Source organism: Amia ocellicauda, chromosome 8 (assembly GCF_036373705.1).
Source record: "Amia ocellicauda isolate fAmiCal2 chromosome 8, fAmiCal2.hap1, whole genome shotgun sequence".
Lineage (NCBI taxonomy): Eukaryota > Metazoa > Chordata > Actinopteri > Amiiformes > Amiidae > Amia > Amia ocellicauda.
The window spans coordinates 6,030,634-6,056,664 of record NC_089857.1 but is presented as its reverse complement, the minus strand read 5'-3'; the positions used below and the strand labels follow the sequence as shown (position 1 = coordinate 6,056,664).

Below are 26,031 nucleotides of genomic sequence, written 5' to 3'. Positions count from 1 at the left end.
GGCTTAGGCAAACGTTTGATATCCATTTGAAAACAATATACAGTAGGATTTTCTGAGGAGTTAAGTGGCTTACTCAGCGTTTCTCAACAAACACAATGTATTTTATGTTAGCACCCATCAGTGCAAGGAGAATCAATTTCCAACAAGAATAACCAAGCACGGCTCACATTAAAACATGGAATGCATACCACCTAACACCAGTAATAAAATATATTCATGGGTATGTTGAACTGGCATTTTTTGCATGTAAAATGCTAGATATGCAAAACAATTTAGGGCATAGGTGTGCATATTACATCTGTAATATGTTTTATTAAATAATATGTCTTAGACTATGTAAATCAATTAAACATTTTAGTTAACTAGGTGGAACGCATAATTAGTTGACAAGAGTTAAAAATAAAGAATTCACAGAAAAATATAAATTGTAACATATACACAGAGGGGTGACAAATTAATGGAAAAAGCTGAATAAATGAGTCGAGGAACATAACGAATGCAGGTGCCTCCAGAGAGGTGTACTGCATGATACAATTAAGCAATTCACATCCTATCATGCTCTGTGGCATGTATAAAAATGCTGAGGAGGCCCAGTTGACCTCGATTTTGGTGACTTTGAAAGAGAGGTCATTATTGGGGCACGAATGGCAGGAGCTTCAGTCACAAAGACGCTCAACTGGCTATAGTGTTCTCGACAAGTGGGCGAGTGTATGTGTGGCGACACCAAGAGAACGGTACAGGCCTGACTGTTGACCCCTACAGTGAGGGGGTCCGGAGGCTCTGTTATGCTGTGGGGGCATTTTCCTGGCATGGTTTAGGTCCACTTGTCCCCTTAGAGGGAAAGGGTCACTGCAAATCATTACAATGTTCTTCATAGTGATCACCTTTATCCTATGGTGAAACACTTCTATCCTGATGGGAGTGGTCTCTTCCAGGATGACAATGCCCCATCCACAGGGTACAAGGGGGCACTGAATGGTTTCATGAGTTTGAAAATGATTTGAATCATATGCTATGGCCTTCACAGTCACCAGATCTCAACCCAATTGAACACCTATGGGAGATTTTGGACTGAGAGCTCTCCACCACCATCATCAAAACCCCAAATGAGGGAATATCTTTTGGAAGAATGGTGTTCATCCCTCCAGTAGAGTTCAGAGACTCTGAGAATCTGTGCCAAGAGCATTGAAGCTGTTCTGGCGGCTCGTGGTGCCAAACACACTTTATGTTGTTTTTTTCCTTTACTTTATATCAGTAATATCAGTGTGCTGCTTACAAAAAAGAAATGAAAAAGTGTCATTTATTGTTTCATGACAGAAAATGTCTCTATTAAATGTAAGCATTGACAGTTGGTTAAACCTGCCTTTCATGGATTTCATGGAATTTACTCTTCCAAGTTTTTTTTTTTAGATAATGAATTAACTTTATTCAACATTTATGCAACATTTCTTCTACTTCTCATCTAACAGAAACCCACTTGACCTGTATTTGGACCTCCTTTCAAACAGACACTAATCACCAGATAGGCAGTGATGTTTCATTTCCTTGAACGTATGTATCAGGTTGGGAATATATATCCAGGCCCTTAATTTCTGTTTTAAGCACTGCCAACCAGGAACGCAAACACCAGAGGAATGTCACCCAGAGGAAGGATCTCCCTTACTCATAATGCCCAGCCTCACGGATGTCTGACCAGAAACAGGGCTCTTTGGAACATAGTTAGGTGATCATTTGCCAACTGTCTCCACTCCACCCAGACCCAGAAACAACTGACTAATTGTGTGCTCCTCTACCACTGCTGCTTACTGGCATAATGTTGGTCTGAAACTACTACCCCATAGGACCCATCCTGATTTAAATCCAAACTTTGTTACCACTATTATGTACAGGTATGTAGTTTGCTATTAGCGGGTGGGTCAAAGTTTTGATTTAATCTGGCCCTTAGTCAGCGATTTTGTTCTGATCGGTCTGCTTGTTTACCTATTAAATTTATTAATTTTGAAAGCCCTTGAATGATTCAATCTAGATTTGGAGTATAGTCAAATTAAGCCTCTAATGTTACTCATATTATTAATATGAACCAAAAACTTCCAAACAACAGAGATTTGATGATTATTGATACTGGCTTTCCATTAAAATGCAATGACATAATGCAGAATACTTAACTAGTAAGTCCGTGTGTCCTGGCATAATGCTTCCAGTGAAAACTCTCTTGAGTTGTTCCCCAAAAAACATCTCGGCTAACAAAATGTCATAGAATTAAGGCAGGACACACTGAATAATTTGTTCATTAGACCTCACTGCATTTTAATGAAACTGAATTATTTATAGATACCAAATTCATGATCAAATCTCTTTGATTTCAGGGAAGTTAACAATGCTATTTAGCAGAAATAAATGTTGAATTTAGTCAGTATGTAATTCGATGTTGAATTGGCAATTTTAATATTGACTCTAGTTACCTGAAATTCTTACTCTATTACTACCTTTAATAAAAGATTAAAAACTGACTTGTTCAGTCTGGCTTTCCCGTCAGTTTAGCTCAGCCTTTTTCAGCTCTAGCTTAAGTTAACATAGTAGTTCAAGTTATTTTGTTTTACTTTTTTTTTATTCCCTGTGTACAGTGTCCTTGGGTTCCCTGAAATACATTCCATGTATAAATATGTTTTCGAAATCATATTCAAACATCAGTGGAGTTTGAATAAAGTCAGACAATTCCACACATTTATTTTGAAGAGCTGAAATAAATAGGACATTTTCTGCATTATTATAAAACAGAGATCCTTTAAATTTCTTGCAAGATGATAGACATTGTCAATATATGTCAGCCAAAAAAGAATTCGATATTAAAGTAAAAAAAAAAAAAATGAGACATAAGGAACAATATATCTGTTGAAAATGTTATACACCAGGCATCCATACTTAAAAAAATAATATATTCAGACTGATAATTCATCCTATACAGCTGTTCCTTTAAATGTACATGAAACCGTGAAATAACTGCAGTGCAGTAGTGCTTCATGTGGAGTGCAGCGTCACTATGTCAGTTTTGGTATACTATTGTGGGAATCTTTATTTTTCACATCCTGAACAACTTTCAGTATTAATCTCAGCTGAAGAGTAACATATTCTTCTTTAGAGGTTCCTAGATGAACACTGAGCATGTTACAGGAGAAAATAAAACCCTGAGTAACGGTGCAATGCAGAGCAGTGCAGTCCCAGACTCTAATGCCTGCAGTTCAAAATCCTAGCCCCAGTGTGTCACTGGACATTCAACACTTCTCTAAACTCCTCCTGAGATGCTTTCTCAGACTCTCTGGACAAGAGACTTTTTGGTACGATACTGAAACTTCTCATTTATTTAATCATCAGCTGAACAATACTCTGTGCTACTTTTCTATGGTGCAATGTGCTATGTGTAATGGTCACAATACTCAATGCTGGTTACAACTTAATAATGATTTCAAAGTTCTGATATTGTATATGCATATTTTGATTATATCTAAAGAACAGAAAAGTGATTCTAATGTTATTCAGTGAAAATTATTATCTTGCTCCTGTAAAATTTTGGAACTTAATTTCAAAACAACTGCTTGTTTTAAATAAACTCAATAAGAATAGAAGTGATGACAATCAATCACTAAGCTAACCTACAGATCACAGTTATACAATATTTGTTAAAATATTCTAAATAAACCTTTTGTCAGAATGCCTGTAGATATTTTGCAGGACCTTCACTCTTTGCTGGCATCCTGTTGGAAGAATGGTTTTGTGACAGTCTAATGGCTGTTGAAATCATGATGTTTCTATGGTGAGAATTAAATTACAGATTCTCAGAAATCATCAGTTTTTTGTTTTGTTTTGTTTGTTTTTTTGCAAATAGCCCAAGCCAACATTTGGGGTAGTCACCTCACTGGAGAGAATTGGGCGTGAAGTTTCTACAAGCCAAGTCAGACTGGACATTAACCAAAATATCCTAATGCAACTTTTGGAAACTTGGATTGTCAACAGAATAATGTAATGCTGTGGTGCCTTTTCAGTGTCCACTAATAGCACAGTTTCAACATTAATAAGAATACAGGGGAATGTGGCATATGTGATTTTCCCTCATTATGCAAGCTGAGAGGGCAATTCCGGCCATTTTGGGTGAAGGTTCACAGCTCACAATTCACTGAATCCTGTGGAAATATACACCTATCATATTTATAACATGTACACATTCCACACACAGGAAGAAATGTAAATATATATATAACACATTTGAATACAGAATTTGTATGTATTATATCGTAGCAACATTTTTGGTTTGTTATCATTCAAGGGTCTCACTATTTCCACATCTGCATACCAACATCATGTCTGCACCCTTAACCAACAGAACTCCACAGAATCCACAGAAAAACTCGGTACAATACACACAGCTCCACACTTCACTGAAGCATCCCCTCTGCCTCTATACACCAGGCATTTCTGCTGAACTACCATGATTGTTTTATAAAGCCACATAAAGCAAATCCAACAATGCATCTGAAGTCAATTGGAGTGCATCAGTATAGAATTAAATGATGCTCCTCTGGATTAAAGTCATAATAACACGATAGAGAAAGACGTGCCAGCTCTGCCAGGCTATCACCAATACATGGACGGTCTATTTTTCTAGATACCAGCCTCAGTGAATCAGGAAGTCATGCAGGGCACATGTTCCACGGCCACCTGGGCGTATCGGTGTCACAGGCCAGCCGAACTGCTATGACCTCACCATTACCCAGGAGGAGGGCAGGAGGCAGCCAAGAAGCATGGGCGTCTTGTATAAATAGTCAGAGAAATGCTGATAATATTAGAAAGATAGATCGACAGATGGATATATAAATTAGATAGATATGCATCAGTTTAACATAATCTGATACCTCCACAAAGTTTTCTATAGCTTTTCCCCCTTCTTCTTTTCAAGCAGATGGACTGGGAAACAAACTGGCAAACGGAATAATATAAAATGCACAGTTACATGGATTGATGTCTGGTTTTGTTTGATAATTAATTTGATAATTCAGAATTCTTGCTTTTAACATTTGCCACAATACCTTCTTTAGACTCTTGCAAAAGGTATCAGAGGCAACAGATGTTTCTCTATGGTGAGGAATTATTTTATAACCCTTTGATGACAACAGCCCAACCCGTATCATGCGTAAGTAGTTAAATGATTGCTCTTCGAGCTTGATGCATTAGTCTACTAGTCCTTTACTGCAGTCTTGCACACATGGAATTAATCTATATATTAAATACAATTATAATCCTACCTGATATGTAGATGGTTCTGTAATTCACCAGGTTTGAGAATTGTTGATCAAAGCTATCAGCCAGGCAGAGGGAAACCAAAGCTAACAAAAGCAGGGAGTTCATTTTAGCACCAAGGGTCTTCTTCACTGCAAAGAAAGAAAAAAAAGCTAAAAAATGCATTGTATCTTTTAACATATCCACTTTTGTATCACATTAATCCCAGTAGCATTGTTTGGACACTTAAAAGTTTTCACATTCTTCAACTTCATTTGAATAGTCCCCCTTTTAAATGGGTCTTGATTACAGCAAGACCTTTAGGGTGTGAGACTGCATTCTGTATATTACACAGCTATGTATAAAATGCACACACACACACATACGTATGTACACACACACACACACACACACTCAACTGCAGTATCATCCCAGTGCACTACGGGTTTGCGATAGAATGCAGTCCTTACTGTGTCCTTCAACGACTGTCATAATCTGTCATAATATGGAAGAAGCAAAACAGTGAGCCAAAGATAAATTAACACCACAGCAATGTTATCTTATCTTTTGACATCTAACATGAATAAAGCTATTAAACTTTCAAGTTAAATCCTAAGCTTAAAAATCTTTTTTGTTCCCTCTTTAAGCTGTGGCAAAACAACATCTTTTATGCAGCATAAAGCAGTACAACTATGCACATTTTTGCCAAAACATTACTGCAAGAAAACACATAACCAAATAACAACCAACACTAATTTGATGTTTGTCAGTTTGTAAATCTAAAGAAAACTTGCAAAGCACAGTCTCTCATTACACATTACGCTATTATATCCCCCCTGATGTTAAACTGCAATATGTACATATCTAAATATAAACTTACCATCTTAAAGAGGACTTGCACCTGACCGGTGTATGTTGAGAGCCATGCACAAACTAGGTTAGAGTTGTGAGGGCTCGCACTGCAGTCACACTGATTGATTTTTCATTCATTTCTACCTAGAATGCTGACGCACTAACTCAGTGTGCCAGGTAGTGTTTCTGCAGTCAGCAGAACTGCGCGCTGCAGAACAGCGACTCTTCAGACAGCGAATAGTAATTAGGCAAATGAGGATCCAAAATAGATAAGAAAAGGACACAGAAAAAAATGTTCTTTCGTCTGGGAAACTGAAAGTTATAGAAGGAATTTCCTATGTTCAGTGCCCTTTATGTGAGGATCTTATGACAGTTCTTTGCAACACCAGGCAATGCAGAATTTCCCTCCACTATCAATAAACTGATTCTATGCAAGATTAGGCAGAGTGAGGGAGGACACTGCATTGATTTACACAATTAAATAAACCTTAGGTGTCCCTTTATGACAGAGAGTTTTTTGCAGCTGAGAGAGTATATGCCTTTTTATGGTAAGGATTTATTTTCAGGTAAATGTTCCATGAAAAAAATAAAAAAATAAAAAAATGCAATACTCAGTACAGCTGTCATTCTCAGAAGAGTGCAAGTTTTTGGAAAAATCACAAAAAAAATATATCAGACAGGACCTGCTGCCAGGGTGAATAATATAATAAAATATAACAGAGAGAGAGAGATCTTGTGTGATAACAAACCAGAACAGAAATCCAAATGGGGAATTCCAGGAACCTTATTCGAAAATCAGTACTTTTAAATATTGGGTGGGTCCATTGTGACACAAACCTCCTTCAGAGATTCTAGGAGTTAATTAGTTATCAAAGTCAAAGAAAGTAGGTGGTTCAGAGAGACCTTAAAGGATGTGAAACTCCTGCAGAAATATTCTTGCAGGGTTACCCCTCCTTAAAACTGCAGAGCAGCTTCTTTCAAGAGGCCAATTGGCTGAGTAATCTTCCTCGGGGAGGATTACGTTCTCTCTGGTCTTCGCTCAGGCCCAGCACTGTGTAGAACGAGGTGTACTGTTGCACTGCTGAGTCAGTTTAGGTTGGGTTCCCTTCAATGCCAATCGAGTCTTTGTGCAGTCTGTGACTCTTACAGACTATGGGGAAGATGTCACTTGGATTGAAGCTTGGATAGATGGGGTCATGACTTCATACAGAAGAGAATGTACCCGTTCTGTTATCCACGTTTCACTGTGGTGAGGAATAACCATTGCATGTTTACACTACACCACGTATTTGAATGCCTTGCTAATCAACCAAAACCAAAAACAGACAACATTTATTTTTGATCAAGTAGAACAAAGCCCTGGACCTACAGCTAATATGTCTGGGAACTGAGAATTGTTATTACATGGCACTGTAGGCTTGGCACAGCATCACAGGGGGTATTGATCATCCCTGTGCATGGCTGTTCCCTGGGTCAGTGCCATATATTGATGGAAAGAAAGAAGGCAGATCACATGGAGGTTGTCTGAGGACATTCCTTACATGTGCAGAACCTGCAGCTTACTGCACTGCTCCAAAGTCCTGAAATAAATTCTGTGTATTTCATAAAATGATTAAGAAAAGCACGGATTCACATCTGTTTTCTATATGTCTGACTGTAAAGTATCTGCTAATACAATGAAGTGCTCATAAAACCAAGGGATTAAATCCTAAATGTACTCAAAAAGACCAGAAGCTTCCATTTCAGTAACTTGTACAGTTCTAAGGATATACAATACCCAGCCCAAATCTTCATTCTGCTCTACCATTTCAGTATTTTAATACCCGTAAAAAGCTTTTTACTGTTACATAGGTCCAGACTACAATGCAAATATAAATCTTTGACGAAGCTAAAACACAGGTGTCACCCAACTCTGGTGATGTTAACCAGAAGAGCATGTTGACTGTTTTATGTAATGGTCAACTCTCTGAGGGTCAGGGGTTATTTTTTACAAGCAGAAAAGTGACTGATTTCTAGTGGAGTGTTTTAATTGTCAAATCTGTTTTCATGGTGCACTTTATAATTGGACCTAATTACATCATACGGCGAGTTGCCAGCCAAGAATAACAGAACAGGGAAAGACTTTGAAAAACAAGTGAAGCTGTGTTTCATTTCAGTTCAATTTAGACACCAAAGTGCTTTTATTGTGTCAAATACAAGAAAAATTGCAAACGCTGTATAACATTGCTTTTGCTGTGGTGTAATGCAATAATAGGGCTGTTGTATAAAGAAAATCACAAAAATTTCTAGTGATTTTACAAAAGCAAATTGGTGGTTATATCCTAGCAAATACTTATTTGCTTTGGCCTGGTTCATGAATTTTCAATTACATCTTGTTTGATCTTTCTGGCAAATATGAGAAGAACAACAATATGCAAAAACAGCCAAGCTAGAGAATAGTTATCCCTGCACTAGGCTGAGAGATGAATAAAGATCAGCAATGGAAAGATTTAATATAGAAAATAACATATTAAATAAATCTCTTATGCAATTATGGCTTGCCTCACACAGCTCTAAATCCAAGTAAGTGACAGCTACAGGAGAAGGTTTGCCATTTATTTTCAGCACATTGTAGGTTGCTTTTGATTAACCCATTGTTCCATATGTAGATGCTTTTTAATGGATAACTAGAGCAGTTTCGAGTAATAATTTTCTATCGCACTTTTACATTTTTAACATTTAAAACTGACCAAATAATGGCGGATGTCAAAAACCTGCTCTTTCAGCGTGTTATAACTTCCTGGATAGCAGAAACATAGCGGAAAAAATACAAAAGCACCGGATTCATCTTCCCCGAGGCAATGCAAGTCATTATTAAGTCAACGTTAATGGCAGTGAAGTACCCGTTTCTTCTTCCAGTATTTTGGCATACCAATGCACACAAACATTTTCCACTGGAAGCGATATCACGTTCTGTCCAAACTGAAATTAAAATATTCACTTCTGTAGGTACCCAAACATAAGCACACAATGGAAAAGGACCTAGGTACAAATGTATCTGTTTAAATGTTAACAGAATATATCATGTTACACTACATTTTTACATTATAATAACCACAAAAAAAGAAGAAGCTAGAGAACCATCTTTTATAATGTTTACACCTTGGGAGAGGTTTCAGTCCTCAGTCAGACAGAAACAGTACTTGGACTCAATAAGACTCTTCCATTTGGTAATACTAATTTTTGTTTTAATATAGTCCAGGAAAAGCACACATATTTATGTGTTAGATCTTCAAGATTAGTATTGCACTATGGTATGATGGCAGATGTTTATTTTAGAGAGTGTTTTGAACAGAGCAGTATGGGAGAGATTAAAGCAATGTCCCATCCTTCAATATGTCCAGTGGTGACATATCAACTTCTTTTCACAATTCGAGCCCAAAGCACAAACAGGAGATCAAATGATTTAAATTGAGAATTTGGCATGTATGGCTGCCAAGGGAACTGGTTCCCTTGTATTTATTGATGATCTGACTGCTGACAAAAGCAGCAGGATGAATTCTGAAGTGTTTAGGGCTATATTATCTGCTTAGATTCAGCCAAATGCTTAAAAACTAATTGGACGGCGCTTCACAGTGCAGATGGACAATGACCCGAAGCATACTGTGAAAGCAACCCAAGACAGTGGAAGTGGAATGTTCTGCAATGGCCAAGTCAATCACTTGACCTGAATCCAATTAAGCATGCATTTCACTTGCTGAGGGCAAAACTGAAGTCAAGAACAAGCAGGAACTAAAGACAGCTGCAGTGCAGGCCTGGCAGAGCAGCACCAGGGAAGAAACCCAGCATCTGGTGATGTCTATGGGTTCCAGACTTCAGGCAGTCATTGAATGCAAAGGATTTGCAACCAAGTATTGAAACTCACAATTTAATCATGATTATGTTAGTTTGTCCAAATACTTTTGAGCCCCTAAAATTGGGGGGGGGCACATATAAAAATTGATGTAATTCCTACATTGTTCACCCAATTTGGATGTATCTATGCTCAAATTAAAGAAGAAAGTCTACACTTAAAGGACATCTTGATTGTTTCCTTTCAAATCCATTGTGGTGGCATACAGAGCCAAAATGATGACAATTGTGTCTCTGTCCAAACATTTATTGGACTGTACTAACTGTATTGTAGCTCTCACTGGTAACACTGCCAGCTCACATGAGCCCAGTAAGCCAAAGAGTTTGCTCTTGCATGACAAGCTGAAGGAACCATGGCTGCCTTTATAGATCACTCAACTCCACCTATACTCTGCCAATTGTACACCACCCCTTGGGCAATCTGGCTCTTGTTTAACTCTTACAGAATCCAGATTCTAACCAGTGATATCCAGACTATTTAGTGATATCCAGCTGAAGCAGGTGGAACTATTCAACAGTTACACAACTCTGGAGCCAGTAGAATGAAATGTTCATGGACTGTAGCTTAAAATGTTTTATTTTTCAGAATCAGAAGTGGACTACAAAGTACTCAAATGTTGTGCACGGTGGTTTAGAAATGGGGGACATTTTTAAATCCCATAATTCTTACCCATTGTAGGATATATGAACTGATCCTTAAAAAAAAAAAAAAAAATCAAATTAACCATTCTAATATATGTTCTTGTATACTGCATGTTCTAGATACATGGTAGCTTCTCTATGCTGAACCCAACTTCAGACACCAATGTAAATCTGTAGGGGAATGCTGGTCTGGGTTGAGGACAAAATAGAACCTAAGTGTTTTTGTTTTGTTTTTTTAAATACTCGGTGTACAGCGATTTTAGTTAGCATAACAAATGACCCAATTACATAGAGCTAAAATCAGATTACAATTCCGATCATCAAGGGCCACAGTGGCTTGGCTTTTCATTCCACCTTAAGTCTAAATGACTTAATTGAACTCATTATTAGGATAAGAAGTGAAATAATCTGTTTATCCCAAGTCTTAATCAGTTGCTAATTGAAAGGTAGCTCTAAAACCTACAGGATCCCGGCCCTCGAGGTCTGAAATTGCCTACCCCTTAACTTAGAGCTTTGTGTCATCTAAACATTTCAAATTCAACTTCTAATCAAGAGATAAACAATTAGTGTTTCATAGTAAACAATGTCAGTCTTGCGGGCCCCGCAAAGGGCTTATTTTATGGTTCTCTTCAAGGTCGTGTCCCTTTTTTAATTCTCTCCCCATTAGTTAATAATATGTTTTCAGTTTCTTTCCTTTGAAAATGGCACATTATTGGTAATTAAAGGAAGGATAGTGCTCTTGGGAGATATTATCACAGTATGTCACATGTATTAGATTAAAGTTTTCTATGGGAACAACATGAACACTGTAAAGGCCCAGGAAGACAAAGGCTCAGATTCAAGCCGAGTAAAGGCAGACCATCATCATCCTATTCGATATTACCCTGGCTGCCACTTGAAAGTCAGAAGACAGTTTGGATTTTGGCATCACTTTTATTTAGTTCAGTGTTTTTAAAATATATTTAGATTCAATATTTTAAAAAAGCACCAGAAAATCTGTTTCTTATTTATTTCTAATGGGAAAAGGGGCAAAACTTTACACTACCCCCATTTGATTGTGATTGGACTGGAATTTAAATTCATTGTAGGAAATGAAAAAAACAAAGGTATACAAACAAGCTGTTAACATCTGTTCACATGTTCCGGACACTGATTTAAAAACAAAGTCAAACGATGCAGAGATATCATGTGGAGGGGTGCTGGTGTATGGGAACACTATGTAATCTATGGAGTACTAGACAACAGGGATTTAATCTTCAACTCTGCCTTTTTGGGAACTCCACTGAAGTGGAATGGGCTCTAACACTATGCACTGTTGAGAGATCAGGAGAAGCCGATGAAAGCTCACATAGAGTTCTCTGAAAAGTCTTGCCTTGCATTGCTTTGCTTGGTTTTGTCATGTTTAATTTGAGAAATATTCTTATACAGCATAGCTAATTGTACATACAGAGAGGATATCAAATCACCTTTAATATTTGGAGAAATCAATTGTGAGCCCTGATTTCATTCATAACCCTTTAAAGTGGTCGAGTCCTTTTCCATATATAAAGAAACAAGAAAATACAGTTATTTTAAGACTTTATTTAAATTGCTTACTGGAGAGATGCAGAACTACACATTATAATTGAAAAAAATATATATGAATGGTCAAATATTTTGGGTGAAAAAGGGGGAAGGACAAAGAAGTTACTTCTAATTGCTTTTAAATATATTGGCAAACCAAATTAACCAAATTAAGTTTTGTTTTTGTCCCCTAACTAAGCAAAGAGATTCCTATCTGCTTGATGACAACACATTACATTTGATTCATGTTTACTTACAGTGACAAACAGGGATGTTTGCAATCAATTTGTATCAGAGGAGAGAATAAAACTGCGAGGATAGTTGTTCTCAAGGGAGAAATGAAAATCTAAATTGCTCCCAGATTTGGTTTTGGAAGACTGGTGATGGGGAAAGACATTCTGAGGAAGTTAAACTTGGTCCCAAAGCGACCAAACTAGATATTCTCATCATTTTATTTATTCATGTATTAAGTTCTGTTCCAAAGTTCTTGTAAACAGTTTTGTCATAATAGCAGTTAATCATAATGTGGCGCAACTGTACCTTTATGAGAACTGCCTTTATGTGAAAACAGGGCCTATAGTACAACTGTATATCCAATCCATCAAGGGCACTTACTACATAAATTCACTCTGTATGTTTAAGAGTGGATTTAAAAAAAAAGATGTTTGCTCCTGTTGATATATGGAAATGCTTATGGTTCCCAGAACCATCCACTGATAAGATAACTTCTTATATGTATATATCATATATATATCATAACACAGAAAAAAAAAACATAAATCCAATTTTATTATGGAAGGCTAGCAGTCTCTTAAGTAAATAGAGGTCTACAATCTTATCTGAATGAATTTCATTAAAACAAGTTTTTAATACATCCCATCCCACTGCTTTCAAGTTAAATACAAACTGTAAGACACTATTTAAAATTTCCATATTTTATAAAGACTACTGTTCTAAAAACATTAAGCGTACAGTTTGCACCATTACAGTCTTGTTCACTGTACATTTTCAGTTTCCTCTCAAAACAGTCCCACTCCCATTTTAGGGTAGAGACAAACAAAGCCCTACCTTGAAGAAATACAGTATGAAAGTAAATTGCCTCACGGTCAAGTGAGGCATGTAACTGCAGACTCTTTGACAAACTGTATATTTGCGTATGAACACCACAAATGCATTTCGTTAATCTCGAAAAAGAAACCCAGCACAAATGGTCACTGTTTTGTAAAGTGTAATTCACATATGTATGCTTTTCTTTCCTTACAAAAAAGCTTGACAGTACCCATAAAAAAATGTGTGGGCATACAATAACTGCTAATGAGAATCTTACATAAATTCCTATTTGCAAGAAAACATCTCCGTCCCTTTATGTTAAAAATAGAACCCAAAAACAGGACTACATGTGTTTAGCTGTTAAGCTAGAAATGCCAATTTAAACACTGAGCACAGGGTATGCATTTTGGGAAGCAAATCCATGTTTACTTTAACAACAAACCCAGCTGCAGATTTTATTAATCAAATCCAATTGAAGAATTTCACATTCTTCTAAAACCATACGGCCTCAAACCTTTTCATGGTTTCGTACAGCACAGGTATAAAAAATACTTATGAAGGCAGATATAAAACAGCAGTCGGATGGAAGTTACTACTTACACTCCAGCACTTTCAACTCCTACATTATAACACATAAGTTGGTGGATTCAGGTGCACATAAACACCATTGTGTTTAAGACATTCCCACACAGATGTCACTCTTCTTACAATACTCCATCAGAATCTGCAGACAGATTACAAAAAAGTTAAAAATATATATTCTTATCAGATTTTCTTGGTGTTTATCATTGGATATTTAACTAATTGTTTGTCTTCTCATGTTATCCCCATTACTGACTTAAATAACGTTTTACTCGGTAAACCAGCTATCTTGGACTTTTACACACACTTCCCTCCAGAATCAATTGCCATCAAGTATATAACTTGATTTAAAAGAAACTTTAAAGAATGTCTTTAATGCTTCAATTCTAAACAAAAGAACATGTATTACCATTCTCACACATTTCATGCTTTCTGCAAAGCAACATTGTCCAGATTTGAATGATTTTTACATTCATTGCATTACATTAACTGAATAAGTCGAAAGCCTATGACTTTTAATTTCAGTTGTTTTTCCAGTTCTATAATGTTGATGTTAATTTTAAAATGTATATGAACAATATTTAATTTATATTAAGTATATACAAAGGTTTATGACAGATCAAAAACAAAAACAAACACGACAGATGTCTTGGATAATACGAAAGTATCAACTTGAAATGTAATGATTTTTTAGCCATGAAATGCTTTAAAGAAAAAACATGCCCTTACCAAGATGAACTCCATAGGAAGTTATAATACTGATGCTAGGTTTCACAATCTTTGAACATCTTTCTCACACTAAAAAGACACATACACTACACTCAGAGAACAACAAAGCAAAATTGTCTTTCTACTTTAAAACTATTTAGGTATCTGGAGTCTCTCTGCCTCTCACATCCCCAATGACACTATTCTTAGAATATACTCATCCTAATAGATAACAGAGATCCACTTTACAGTATGCATCCTTGGCTGCCCCTTAGATATGTAGCAAATATATGTCCAATGCTAAATTGTATGGTCACAAAACTTATGATATATATTATAATATAAACTAAACATCTACACTGAATATGTGAATAAAGTTATGAAATAAATGGCTTGGAAGTATGACCTAGAAATCGCAATGAGTATAACAGTCATTTTTGGTAGGATATAATACAGAAGTATTTTCTCAGTGGTTTTCTATGAGCTCATTCATTTGCAGACTTTTTTTCATACTTGAGAATCACTTTTTAATTGTAAGAAAACAATAACAGCAGAAAAGTTACAATCAGTAGGGGATTTAGATGCTAGATGCCAATTAAGCCAATGTCTTAATTTAAAATTACCCTGGGTACTTTTAATCAGGGTAAATGCAACCTCAAAACCTTAGAAGGGGGTTCCAAGCTATTTAGATCTATTTTCCCACTATTATGAAAACAAAACCACAGCAGTCCATTCAGGAAGAATTTGATTAATTGGAATTCCTGCAGTCTCCCAGTCTCAGGGGCTTTTCATTAACTGTAAATATGTTTATGTGCATTTGATTTCAGACTGTGGTTTTCCTGTCAAGTTACTTGCTGTTTATTTACACTGTGTGCCTCTGCAATGTTTATGTATTTTTAAGTGGAACTCGAAGCAATAGTGTATTGAGCATAATTAACATGCAAAATTTCATATACTGTGTATTTAAGTAGCCTACATACACTAAATGCATACAGTAGAAAATAGTGGCTGTCTAAATCAGTGTTTTTAACTACACTCCAATTACAGTCTATCAACTGACTCCAATTGGTACAAGAACAGCTTCCAAAGGCCAATTTGCTACAAAGAATGTCTTGGTGGGGGCCTGTGAACGCCAGCTTTATAGATTTGAAGAAGATAAAATTAAAAGAAAGGAGACAGCTAAGCTATTTCCTAAAGCTGCTGCTGTTGTTCATGTGCCTGTAGGATTCTATCTGGGGCCAAGCAAGAAGTACATAGTATGGTTTATTTATACATAGTTGGTCTACACTGGCTATCAGAAATGTACAATTCTGGAATGATTTATTTATTATTATGATATAAATTAGCTGACACCTTTATCCAGGGCAAATTACAATTGTTAAAGTTGTATTTTTACATACAATTACCCATTTATACAGCTGCATTTTTACTGGAGCAATCAAGGTACAACAGCAGTGTCTCCCACCTGGGATTGAACCCACGACCCTGTTCTCAAGTGTCCAGAGGCCTAACCTCTAATCCAAGATTTTTGTCCCCAGTATTACATCAGCAGGGAATAAAGGAAATAACATTAATAACAATGAGTTCATTCTTACAGATCTTTTGATAGCACAGGCCTCTAGCATCGCACTGTGCTTTTGTTCTATCTCTCATTTTAATTGGAATTGCATCGTAGTATATTGCTCTTGAGCTGCATTATCCTCTATAGTGCCATTAAAAGTATGTGGGCCCCATGTACTACAGGGTAACCAAATGTACTTTGATAGAATGACAGCCACAGCAAGGTTACAAGTCTCAAGTTCAAGGACTACTTAAAAAGAAAACCACCCACGTTAAGATTAATTGAAACAGCCTTCTAGTGTCCTTTTAAACTTGTAAATACTGAAATACTGGGCTTGGAGGGAAGCTAACAACTACAATGTCTTGCAGAAAGTTAACAGCATACATTGTCCAGGATATTAAGAAAGGGGTTCAGTTGGGCTTGGTTTATACTAATGGATTCTTGCTTGACATTTTAACTGCTTTCCTTGCCTTTAATACAAACATATATGATTATATAAAATACTATTCTTAGCTTCAGTAGGATGGGTGGAAAAGAAAGAAAAGAAAAAAGCTTGTTCTTTTGGTTCCCAGGTTCTTTAAACCTTGATTTTGAAGACTCGATCATGGGAAGAGCAATGTATACAGGTATGTTTGTGGAGTGTATTTACATTCTTGTTCCAAGATTGAATGACTCCTACAGCACTACAATCTAAATTGGTGCATTTACACTGCCATTCCTGATCCGGATCAAATGCTACTGATGCTCAGATATGACAGTGTATAAGCACCCATTGAGTACAATTTCCCAAGTTTTTTCACAAATTTAAAAAGTTAAAACAATAATAATAATAATAATAATAATAATAATAATAATAATAATACATAAGTTTAGGAGTTATTTATTTTGGTTTTATATATGTATTATGCATTTTTTAATATTGCAATTTAACCTGTGCTGGCATTTTCATCACACATTGTCTGCACTTCCTGCTAACCACATAGCTTTGGGTGTAGATAATGGAATTTAGCTTTTTTCAACTTTTTATTGAAACTTTCCTAAGGGCTCTGCTGTGACATATTCCAGCTGATATTTCTGAGACCTAATAACAGCCAACCCTGTAGTGGTTTGACTCCAGGTCATTTCACGAAGGCAGTATGGTTTTATCAGAGGAGGCAAAGACACAATCTTAAAACAAACAATGTTATCTGATGTTAAAGAGGCAATCTTCATAATCTGATGCTCGAGAATGCTAAACCCTGACTGAGGAGCTGGGTTTACACAGGTGGACGGACGACCTGACCTGAGTTCAACACTACAGAAAGACTATAATACTCTGCAGTGTGTTGAAACAGACTATCTGCTGGGAATGGCTCTTCAATGGCAAAAATATGCATACAAATAGTTTCAATAAACACACCTAGAGTGGCCACCTACACCTCGTTACATTAACAATGACAGGACGTAATCTTTTGAATGGGGGCTCTGATCTGATCAAGCGCTAACAAGGTGTACTTCAGTAAGCCTTCAGACTGAGGAGTCTGTGAATTTAAAAATTATCAATCTGAACTAAAAAAACTCATGACAATACAGTTACTGGCCTGATATAATCTCAATATAGACAGAAAGGTATCAGATACTCACATATATAGCATGTTCATTTATAGATAAAGATTTGCCAGTATGCAAGAGACTATCAACATACTTTCACAGTACATGTTTTTGGTTTAGATTTTTTGCAATACTGCACTATAGGGTTATCCACAATCATTGTGTCTAATAATATTGCAAGGGTTTTAAAACTCTGGGCCATGGATTAACTACTTCTTCTGCTCAGATTTCAGAGCTCAGAACATGAGTCTGCTGTTACCTACTGCTGTTCCCAGCATGCCTAGACAAGCATTATTACTCTTACCATTAGACTATTGGGATTTGCCTCGTACACACTTTCCTGGACCTGGTGAAGATGCTAATCTATGACAGGTCACCTAGGCATCCTCAATTGGCTCACCTGGTAGATGCTTGTCTATAGGCTCAAGGGTTCCAGGATCAGGCTGTTGCTTTGAGCTCAATTTGGACTATTTGTCAAGCAAATACAAAAAGTAACCCAAGGTTTCTGCCCACCATTGATTGTATAAGCTCAGGTTATCGAATTCTAATCTTTCAAGAGATTTACTTTCAATTTAAAACTCAGATTTCAAGCTCAGTTAAATGCCTGCATGAATTGCTACAGGCACTTCATTTGGGGAAGTTTGTATCCCTTGAAATGCAAATGCCAAGAACTTGTGGGAACGGTACTGCCCCGTCAAGGCAATGTTGGTGAAACTTTGTAAGATCATGAGAAACATATATCATGTATCTCTGAAAGTAAGTCATATTAACTGGCATACATAATTGTACTTCTTCTCAAGTTATAAATGACAAAATGTAACTTTTATTAGGTTATTCATTTAATATACAATATAAGGAAACATATGTACGCCTATGTGTATTTATCAACTTACACATTTTATTTTCAGGTAGTTGGCCGATGGAGCGAAGTATTATATGTAAAAGGGGAACACTGTTGAATATTGTTCTCAAGAACCTGAAGGCACAAGGCGGTGAAGAAGACGGTTACAAGGAAAAATACGTTACAGAAGTAGAAAGCAGTACAGTAAGAGCTTTATTTCCATTGGAGGGCACAATTGATTCAATTAGGAAAAAGTGCCAAAGTAAGCTGTTCTGTTGGCTGCACTACCTACTCCACTCGTTACGTTAATCAGGAGGAAAAATAAGACCTTTTGTTAATAATAACTGATTTCTGTAATGTATTTATAGCTGAAAAGGAAAAGTCACAGGTTAATTAATTTACTGGAAAATCAGAGTGTTACACAAGCATTTACATATGTGTGTGTATGTGTGTTTACTAAGAGATTCAGAGATACACCCACTTAACAACATTGTCCATTCACAAAATCATGTTTAAATTAGATAATTGCTTACACTGGATGATTTGTTTCCTTAAATCTGTAATTAGTCTTGACTAAGGAGAAGAAGAAGAAAAAACACTTCACAGTTACACAATAGTACTCTTTAATAGTTATAATTATGAGAGTTTTGACAGATTGGACCCTTAACTGACTTTGCTCAAGTGCAGTGTGTCCTTGTGTAATATTTTACAGCCCAGCTGAGTCTTAACTGCAACGCCTTTTAAAAAAAATGCCTTTTTTTTTGCTGCCAATTACACAGCAAATCCACACAACATGCACGCACACAGATAAACTGCAATTCAAGGCACAATCTATGAGGCATTGCGATCCTGTTACAAACCAGTAGATGGCAAACTAAGCCCACTTAACACCACAAAATGCCCCATTCATAGAGTAAATAAAGAACTGCATTATTAATTTATACCATTACATACGCTCTGCCCCATATTTGTTTAGTCAGCTGTTTCCTCCAGTACTCCTTCAACTTTATAGAAGTGGGCCTTATGTAAATGCTGTCCAAGACCATCCTCCCCAAAAGAACATTTCAACGTAAGGACTACAAGCAGTCTTTTCAGTTACTGGACTGTGAGATACAGTGCTGGTTTCTCTGGAGCCAGACAGTCCCACAATTCATTGCATATCAACAGAAGCAAACTGAGAGCTGAAAAGGGTCTATATTAATTGGACTCTCACTTTTTGAACTCCCAGGTAATTGGGGGAAACTAGAAATGTTCAGAAACTCATACATTTCTGGAATCACAAACCTCTTCAGTATTTTGAAACAAAAAATAGTCTAATTCATGTGTTTTTATCAGTTACCAAATCTAGTACATGTTTTACTTTTCCAAAAGCTGTTTGGTGAAACCCCAACATCTAAAGAATCTTGTTCACATGTTGCATCCAAGTTTAAATGCCAATACAAATAAAACATTGCAAACTACAGAGTATTTAAGATGAATAAGAACCCTGAACGTTTTCATACAGTTGTGAATCACTTTCTGAAACTCGGTTATTAAGACCTCCTATTTGCATTGGTCATAAAAGCTTTCTTTATTTAGCTGAAATATGTGTTAACAGTCTCGCCATTTCGAAAGAAGTGATACTGTAATTATTTTGAAAGACAGACGGATTTGGCTTGAGTTATACTCTGTATGAACTGGTGGCCAGATTAGGCGCTAACCAGTACAATGGTGTATTCTGCACAATCTCGCTGGATAGTATTGATCGGAGATATAAAAAAAGAATACACACTCCCCGTTGGCAACTTGGTATCGTTTACTCTAGACATGTTCCAGGAAAAGTGTCTCACAGGTCCTGGACTGATCATGACATCATCCCCAAAGACAGAGAGTCCAAGATCTCATGAGCAGTTTCTTCAGCTCCCACCATGTGTAACCATTTTGTACGATATGAAATAAATAACTAAAACAATTACGCACGACCCTCTAGAATTATCCACTGAGTTCTGCAAGAGAAAATAGCCTAAGACGCACAAAACTGAGCATGCAGTGAGATTTTACCATATTGCCCAAATAATAATAATAATAATAATAATAATAATAATAATAAGCAGCACCAGCATGCTCATCATTTATTTAAAAATAAATCTATTAGTAAGTTCCCTCAAGGGTCCCAAAAAGTACATGGCACCATATATCCAAAAAGGCGAATAGTGCCCCAATTAAGACCCTCACACGGTACCTTTCTTGCTTTTTTTTTTTTTTTTTTTTTTTTTTAAGTGCATAAGCAAAACAAATCTAGTTTCACATGCTAGTTCCCATCTTGCACACCGGACAGTGTGACCCTAAACCCGATTGTAATTTCTGCAAACCAAATGACAAGCGACAGTAAAACAATCACAGTTGTAAATCAGCTTCTAAATGCCCCTTAAAAAAAGAAAAGTCGCTTTTTGCTGTACAACAATCCCTCCCTTCCTTAACCCCCCAACAAACTGAATTCTGCTCACCTTGTAAAGTTGCGAGTGAAGCTGAGACTGATTCACAGTCCTGTCCTGTCCCACGGAGGAGTGGACCCACTTTCTCACCAAGTCCAAGGAGGAACCACGTCAGAGGCGAGCAGCCATCCTTCACTCCAGCAGCTCTTAATTACTGGCCAAACAAGCATGTGGCACAAACCCACCCCTTCGATACAGGTGGCTGTTGACTCAATGAAGACCTTTCTATATCCACAGAAAAATAAAAGGCGAGGATGACGTTTATTTTGATTAGTATTAATAGTCGTAGTAGTATGCATCTATTACTGTATGTACGGAGAAGCATTTGATTTCCAAAAAGATGTGTTTTCTAGAGAGCAATTAATGCAGGAGCCTAGTGGGTGGGGTTGACTCTGAAAACTTAAACCTAGCAGTAGTGCATCACAAGGTGGGAAAAATAAATAAAAAAACTGCAAGGATGAACCAAGAAAGAAAGGGAAAAAACAATATGAAAGTAAAAGCTTTTCTTGCTGACCTTTATGAGAAATGAACCAACCTCAGCATCACTACTTTTGTATTATTTTCTTGTGGTTAAGTGACTTTTGACTCCCCGCTTAAATTGACTTTCGACTCACGTTTGACGAGACAACTGTTTGAGTTTTACAATTTCTGAAGCGTCGCCAGTTTGGACAGAGATATATTGCTACAGTATGTTATAGATGCCTTTCATCCCGACAGCAGTAAACATGTTGGTCACGCGTAAAAGCGCATTCTCCGTCTTTCCTTGCAAGTGTTCACATTTCTTGCGCTTTGTCGGTTCATACTTTGACGTCCAAAGCCTTTCCAAGCGTGAAGCAGTGCTTTTGCATGGGCAAAGCGATGTGACATGTATCAATATGGCTTGCTTTCTTGGATTACACAGCAAGTGGCGCTATTGTCTTGTGAAATAGCTAATTTCTAGCTAAAACATGTAATGTAATGCATGCATGGTTTTAAGTTTTACGTATAAACCATGCAAAGCCACTCACAATTGTGCACTAAGTGGTCAAGCTTAAGCTTAAATGTGTGTGTTTATTATTTCAAAAGTTCTTTTCTTCTGCAATCCTGTGCACTCAGTCTTGTTAATTCTGTTCAATAAAGTGTAAAAATTGCCACACAAGTGCCAGTACTGTGTAATTGGAATTTAAAGTGGAGATTGGAAAAGGGAGGAAGAAAGTGTTCCAAGCCAGAAAAAAGTGGCAAAGAAAGTCATTATCAATGATGTCAGTACCAGGTGTACAGGAAACATGAATTGGAAAATAGAAACTGCCATGAAACAGAATAATAAAATAATCCTGCAGCACAATATCGCCTAGTTCAATACAAATCAGACCTGTGTCAGACCACTAACCTAGCAAAAGCACGCAATGAAGTATGTTTATTTATGAACTAGTATATTATGCTAGAAATATTTGCCAAGTGCAAGTGGCAACCAGACAAGTAATATCTGGTTATGATTATTATTGTTTTTGCATGTGTTTGTTTCTTACTTTGTTTACAATACACACTTTTGTAATGGGTGGATAAACAAACCATTTAGAGATGCAAAGAAAACAAAAACTTTCCAAATAAACTCTGAACCAAGCAGGATGCATTGCAATGCAAGTATGACTAGAAATGTCAAGAAAAATGCATTCTTGTAACAACAAGAGTATAATACATTACATATTTTGTAAACAACTGCACAGCAAAAAGAGAAGACGAAACACTGCATTTCTAAGCTGGGAGAATCAAAAGAAAGAAATTCACCATGAGCCGAAATCCCTTTGAGAAGCTGGGAGCTTGTAAGAAACCTTTGAATAAACTGGGAAATCCAGAAGTATCCTTATGCATACAGCTATGTAATTATATACATTCTGATTTTCAAGGGACTTTCTGGTAATTGCTGATCAAGCCTGAGAGACTTGACACAGCTTTTCCACAAAATCCTACACTTTTACTTTTGAAAAAGAACACTGTGTAACACAAAAAGTTGTGTGTGTGTATTTAAGTAACTAAAAGTAGATTTCCTTGGGGTTCTGTACAGTTTTTTATGTATTTATATATATATATATATATATATATATATATATATATATACACTCACCTAAAGGATTATTAGGAACACCTGTTCAATTTGTCATTAATGCAATTATCTAACCAACCAATCACATGGCAGTTGCTTCAATGCATTTAGGGGTGTGGTCCTGGTCAAGACAATCTCCTGAACTCCAAACTGAATGTCTGAATGGGAAAGAAAGGTGATTTAAGCAATTTTGAGCGTGGCATGGTTGTTGGTGCCAGATGGGCCGGTCTGAGTATTTCACAATCTGCTCAGTTACTGGGATTTTAACGCACAACCATTTCTAGGGTTTACAAAGAATGGTGTGAAAAGGGAAAAACATCCAGTATGCGGCAGTCCTGTGGGTGAAAATGCCTTGTTGATGCTAGAGGTCAGAGGAGAATTGGCCGACTGATTCAAGCTGATAGAAGAGCAACTTTGACTGAAATAACCACTCGTTACAACCGAGGTATGCAGCAAAGCATTTGTGAAGCCACAACACGTACAACCTTGAGGCGGATGGGCTACAACAGCAGAAGACCCCACCGGGTACCACTCATCTCCACTACAAATAGGAAAAAGAGGCTACAATTTGCACAAGCTCACCAAAATTGGACAGTTGAAGACTGGAAAAATGTTGCCTGGTCTGATGAGTCTCGATTTCTGTTGAGACATTCAGATGGTAGAGTCAGAATTTGGCGTAAACAGAATGAGAACGTGGATCCATCATGCCTTGTTACCACTGTGCAGGCTGGTGGTGGTGGTGTAATGGTGTGGGGGATGTTTTCTTGGCACACTTTAGGCCCCTTAGTGCCAATTGGGCATCGTTTAAATGCCACGGCCTACCTGAGCATTGTTTCTGACCATGTCCATCCCTTTATGACCACCATGTACCCATCCTCTGATGGCTACTTCCAGCAGGATAATGCACCATGTCACAAAGGTCGAATCATTTCAAATTGGTTTCCTGAACATGACAATGAGTTCACTGTACTAAACTGGCCCCCACAGTCACCAGATCTCAACCCAATAGAGCATCTTTGGGATGTGGTGGAACGGGAGCTTCGTGCCCTGGATGTGCATCCCACAAATCTCCATCAACTGCAAGATGCTATCCTATCAATATGGGCCAACATTTCTAAAGAATGCTTTCAGCACCTTGTTGAATCAATGCCACGTAGAATTAAGGCAGTTCTGAAGGCGAAAGGGGGTCAAACACAGTATTAGTATGGTGTTCCTAATAATCCTCTAGGTGAGTGTATATATATATATATATATATATATATATATATATATATATATATATATATATATATATATATTATGAAATGTCTTTGTTTTACCAAAAGCCTTTCATGAACGATTTATTTTCAGCTGTTGTTCTTTTTCATCCTTCAAATAACTGTGAGCTATAGTGAACTGGGTCAATTTGAGTGCAAGCTTCATGTACATACCTGTTGGTTCAGGACTGTGTGTGTGTTTGCTGTGTGTGGAAGCAGTAAAGAATTGTGGGTTTTAAAGTAGGGTATATATATATATATATATATATATATATATATATATATATATATATATATATATAGATTCAGCTGAGGGATCAATACATAATTTAATATGGTTACATAATTGATTTTATTTTAATAAACCCATACAAATATAAGCATATAAAAGTGAGTATCACTTAATGATATTGTTTTTGTATTTGCATATTGTATGTTCCAATACATTGCAAATATTTTAGCTCCCATTTATTTAGCTCTTTGAGTGATGCTGAGCCAGTCAAAGAGGCAATCAAATTTCGTATATGTAGTTCTATATGTGATTGGTGGAAAACACTGAGCCCATTGTCAATCTTACATACTGATCCCTGACATTCAATTTGTAGATCAGATTAAACTGTATTGTAGCGAATTCCAGTAAAAATGGAAATATCAACAGCTTTTACAAATCTCTTATTGTAACACAATAAGTAAGGTGTGAGGTGAATTGAAAATAATTAAGAGCAGACAACATTCTGGTAAATGTTATCTCCAACTGTCTCTAGTATCTATACCTTTGCAAAGCACTTGTTTATGGTAGACTGAGGGATAATGTATACATTCAGGCTTTGATATACACCTCAGAGATTACTTGCAGCATTGTATTGTGGAGCAGTGCTAGGTGGAGCACAAAATGGCCACCCTATAGTCAAAGCATCTCCAAGAATCCCTGGGGGTGAATCAGCATTTTGGAGCCCGTGAATTGCAGGGCTCACTTGATTGGCCCCTGGACTGTATAAAGTTTGTTGGGGTTTTAGGAGCTGGAAGAGAGAGACAGAGAGAATTAAGAAATTGGATTTTGACTAGGACTGTTTGCTATGTGCTTGGTGTTTGTATGGATTTTGGGTTTGTAGAGAGAGATCAGGGATAAATCAGTTCGGCTGTTTGATTTACATCACCACCACCATCATCACACAAGCAGCCAATCACAGAGCAGCATTTCCAAATATTCCTAAACCTCTTAATTTGTGTATACATGTCTTCCCATGCATATAATTATCAGTATTTAAAAAATATTCAGTTACCAATGACGTTTCAGGACACTTAATGCTAATGGTGCAAGTTTTATAGGATGTACATTTGTTTATAATAGTTGTGTTATGTTTTATCAGCAAGAAAACACAACACAGATTGACTACAGATCGACACGGATCAGTTACAGCACATCCTGGACCAAAAGGATGGGAGAGAAAAGGGGTTGATTGTTAAATCTAACTATAGTAAATGTGTTTTGTTTCACTTTAAATATATTTTTGTGACTAATCCTGATGTGTGTTAACTTATAATTTATACATTTCCCATCTTGCACCATATCCCTGCCTTCTGTGTATCTGTCCCAAAGCCCACCAATATATCGAGCCAAGCACTGTTGTCATCCCCCCCAGTGTCATATGTATACTGTATGTAAT

General features: G+C 36.8%; 1 protein-coding gene across 2 annotated transcripts in view; it reads right to left on the bottom strand.

The window, feature by feature from the left end:
- Positions 1–21,250, bottom strand: part of hapln1b (hyaluronan and proteoglycan link protein 1b) — a 32,044-nt gene extending 10,794 nt beyond the window's left edge. Inside the window, exons 1-2 of one of the 2 annotated variants that reach the window (XM_066711887.1) lie at positions 21,038–21,250; positions 5,298–5,423 (exon numbers count right to left, since the gene is read on the bottom strand). In XM_066711887.1, coding sequence (XP_066567984.1) covers positions 5,298–5,400 — 103 coding nt within the window. In that variant the 5' untranslated portion in view covers positions 5,401–5,423; positions 21,038–21,250. Of the gene's footprint in view, positions 1–5,297; positions 5,424–6,151; positions 6,283–21,037 lie in introns of those variants that run through there. The other variant, XM_066711888.1, reaches the window with a different exon arrangement.
- Between the last annotated feature and the right edge of the window lie 4,781 nt (positions 21,251–26,031).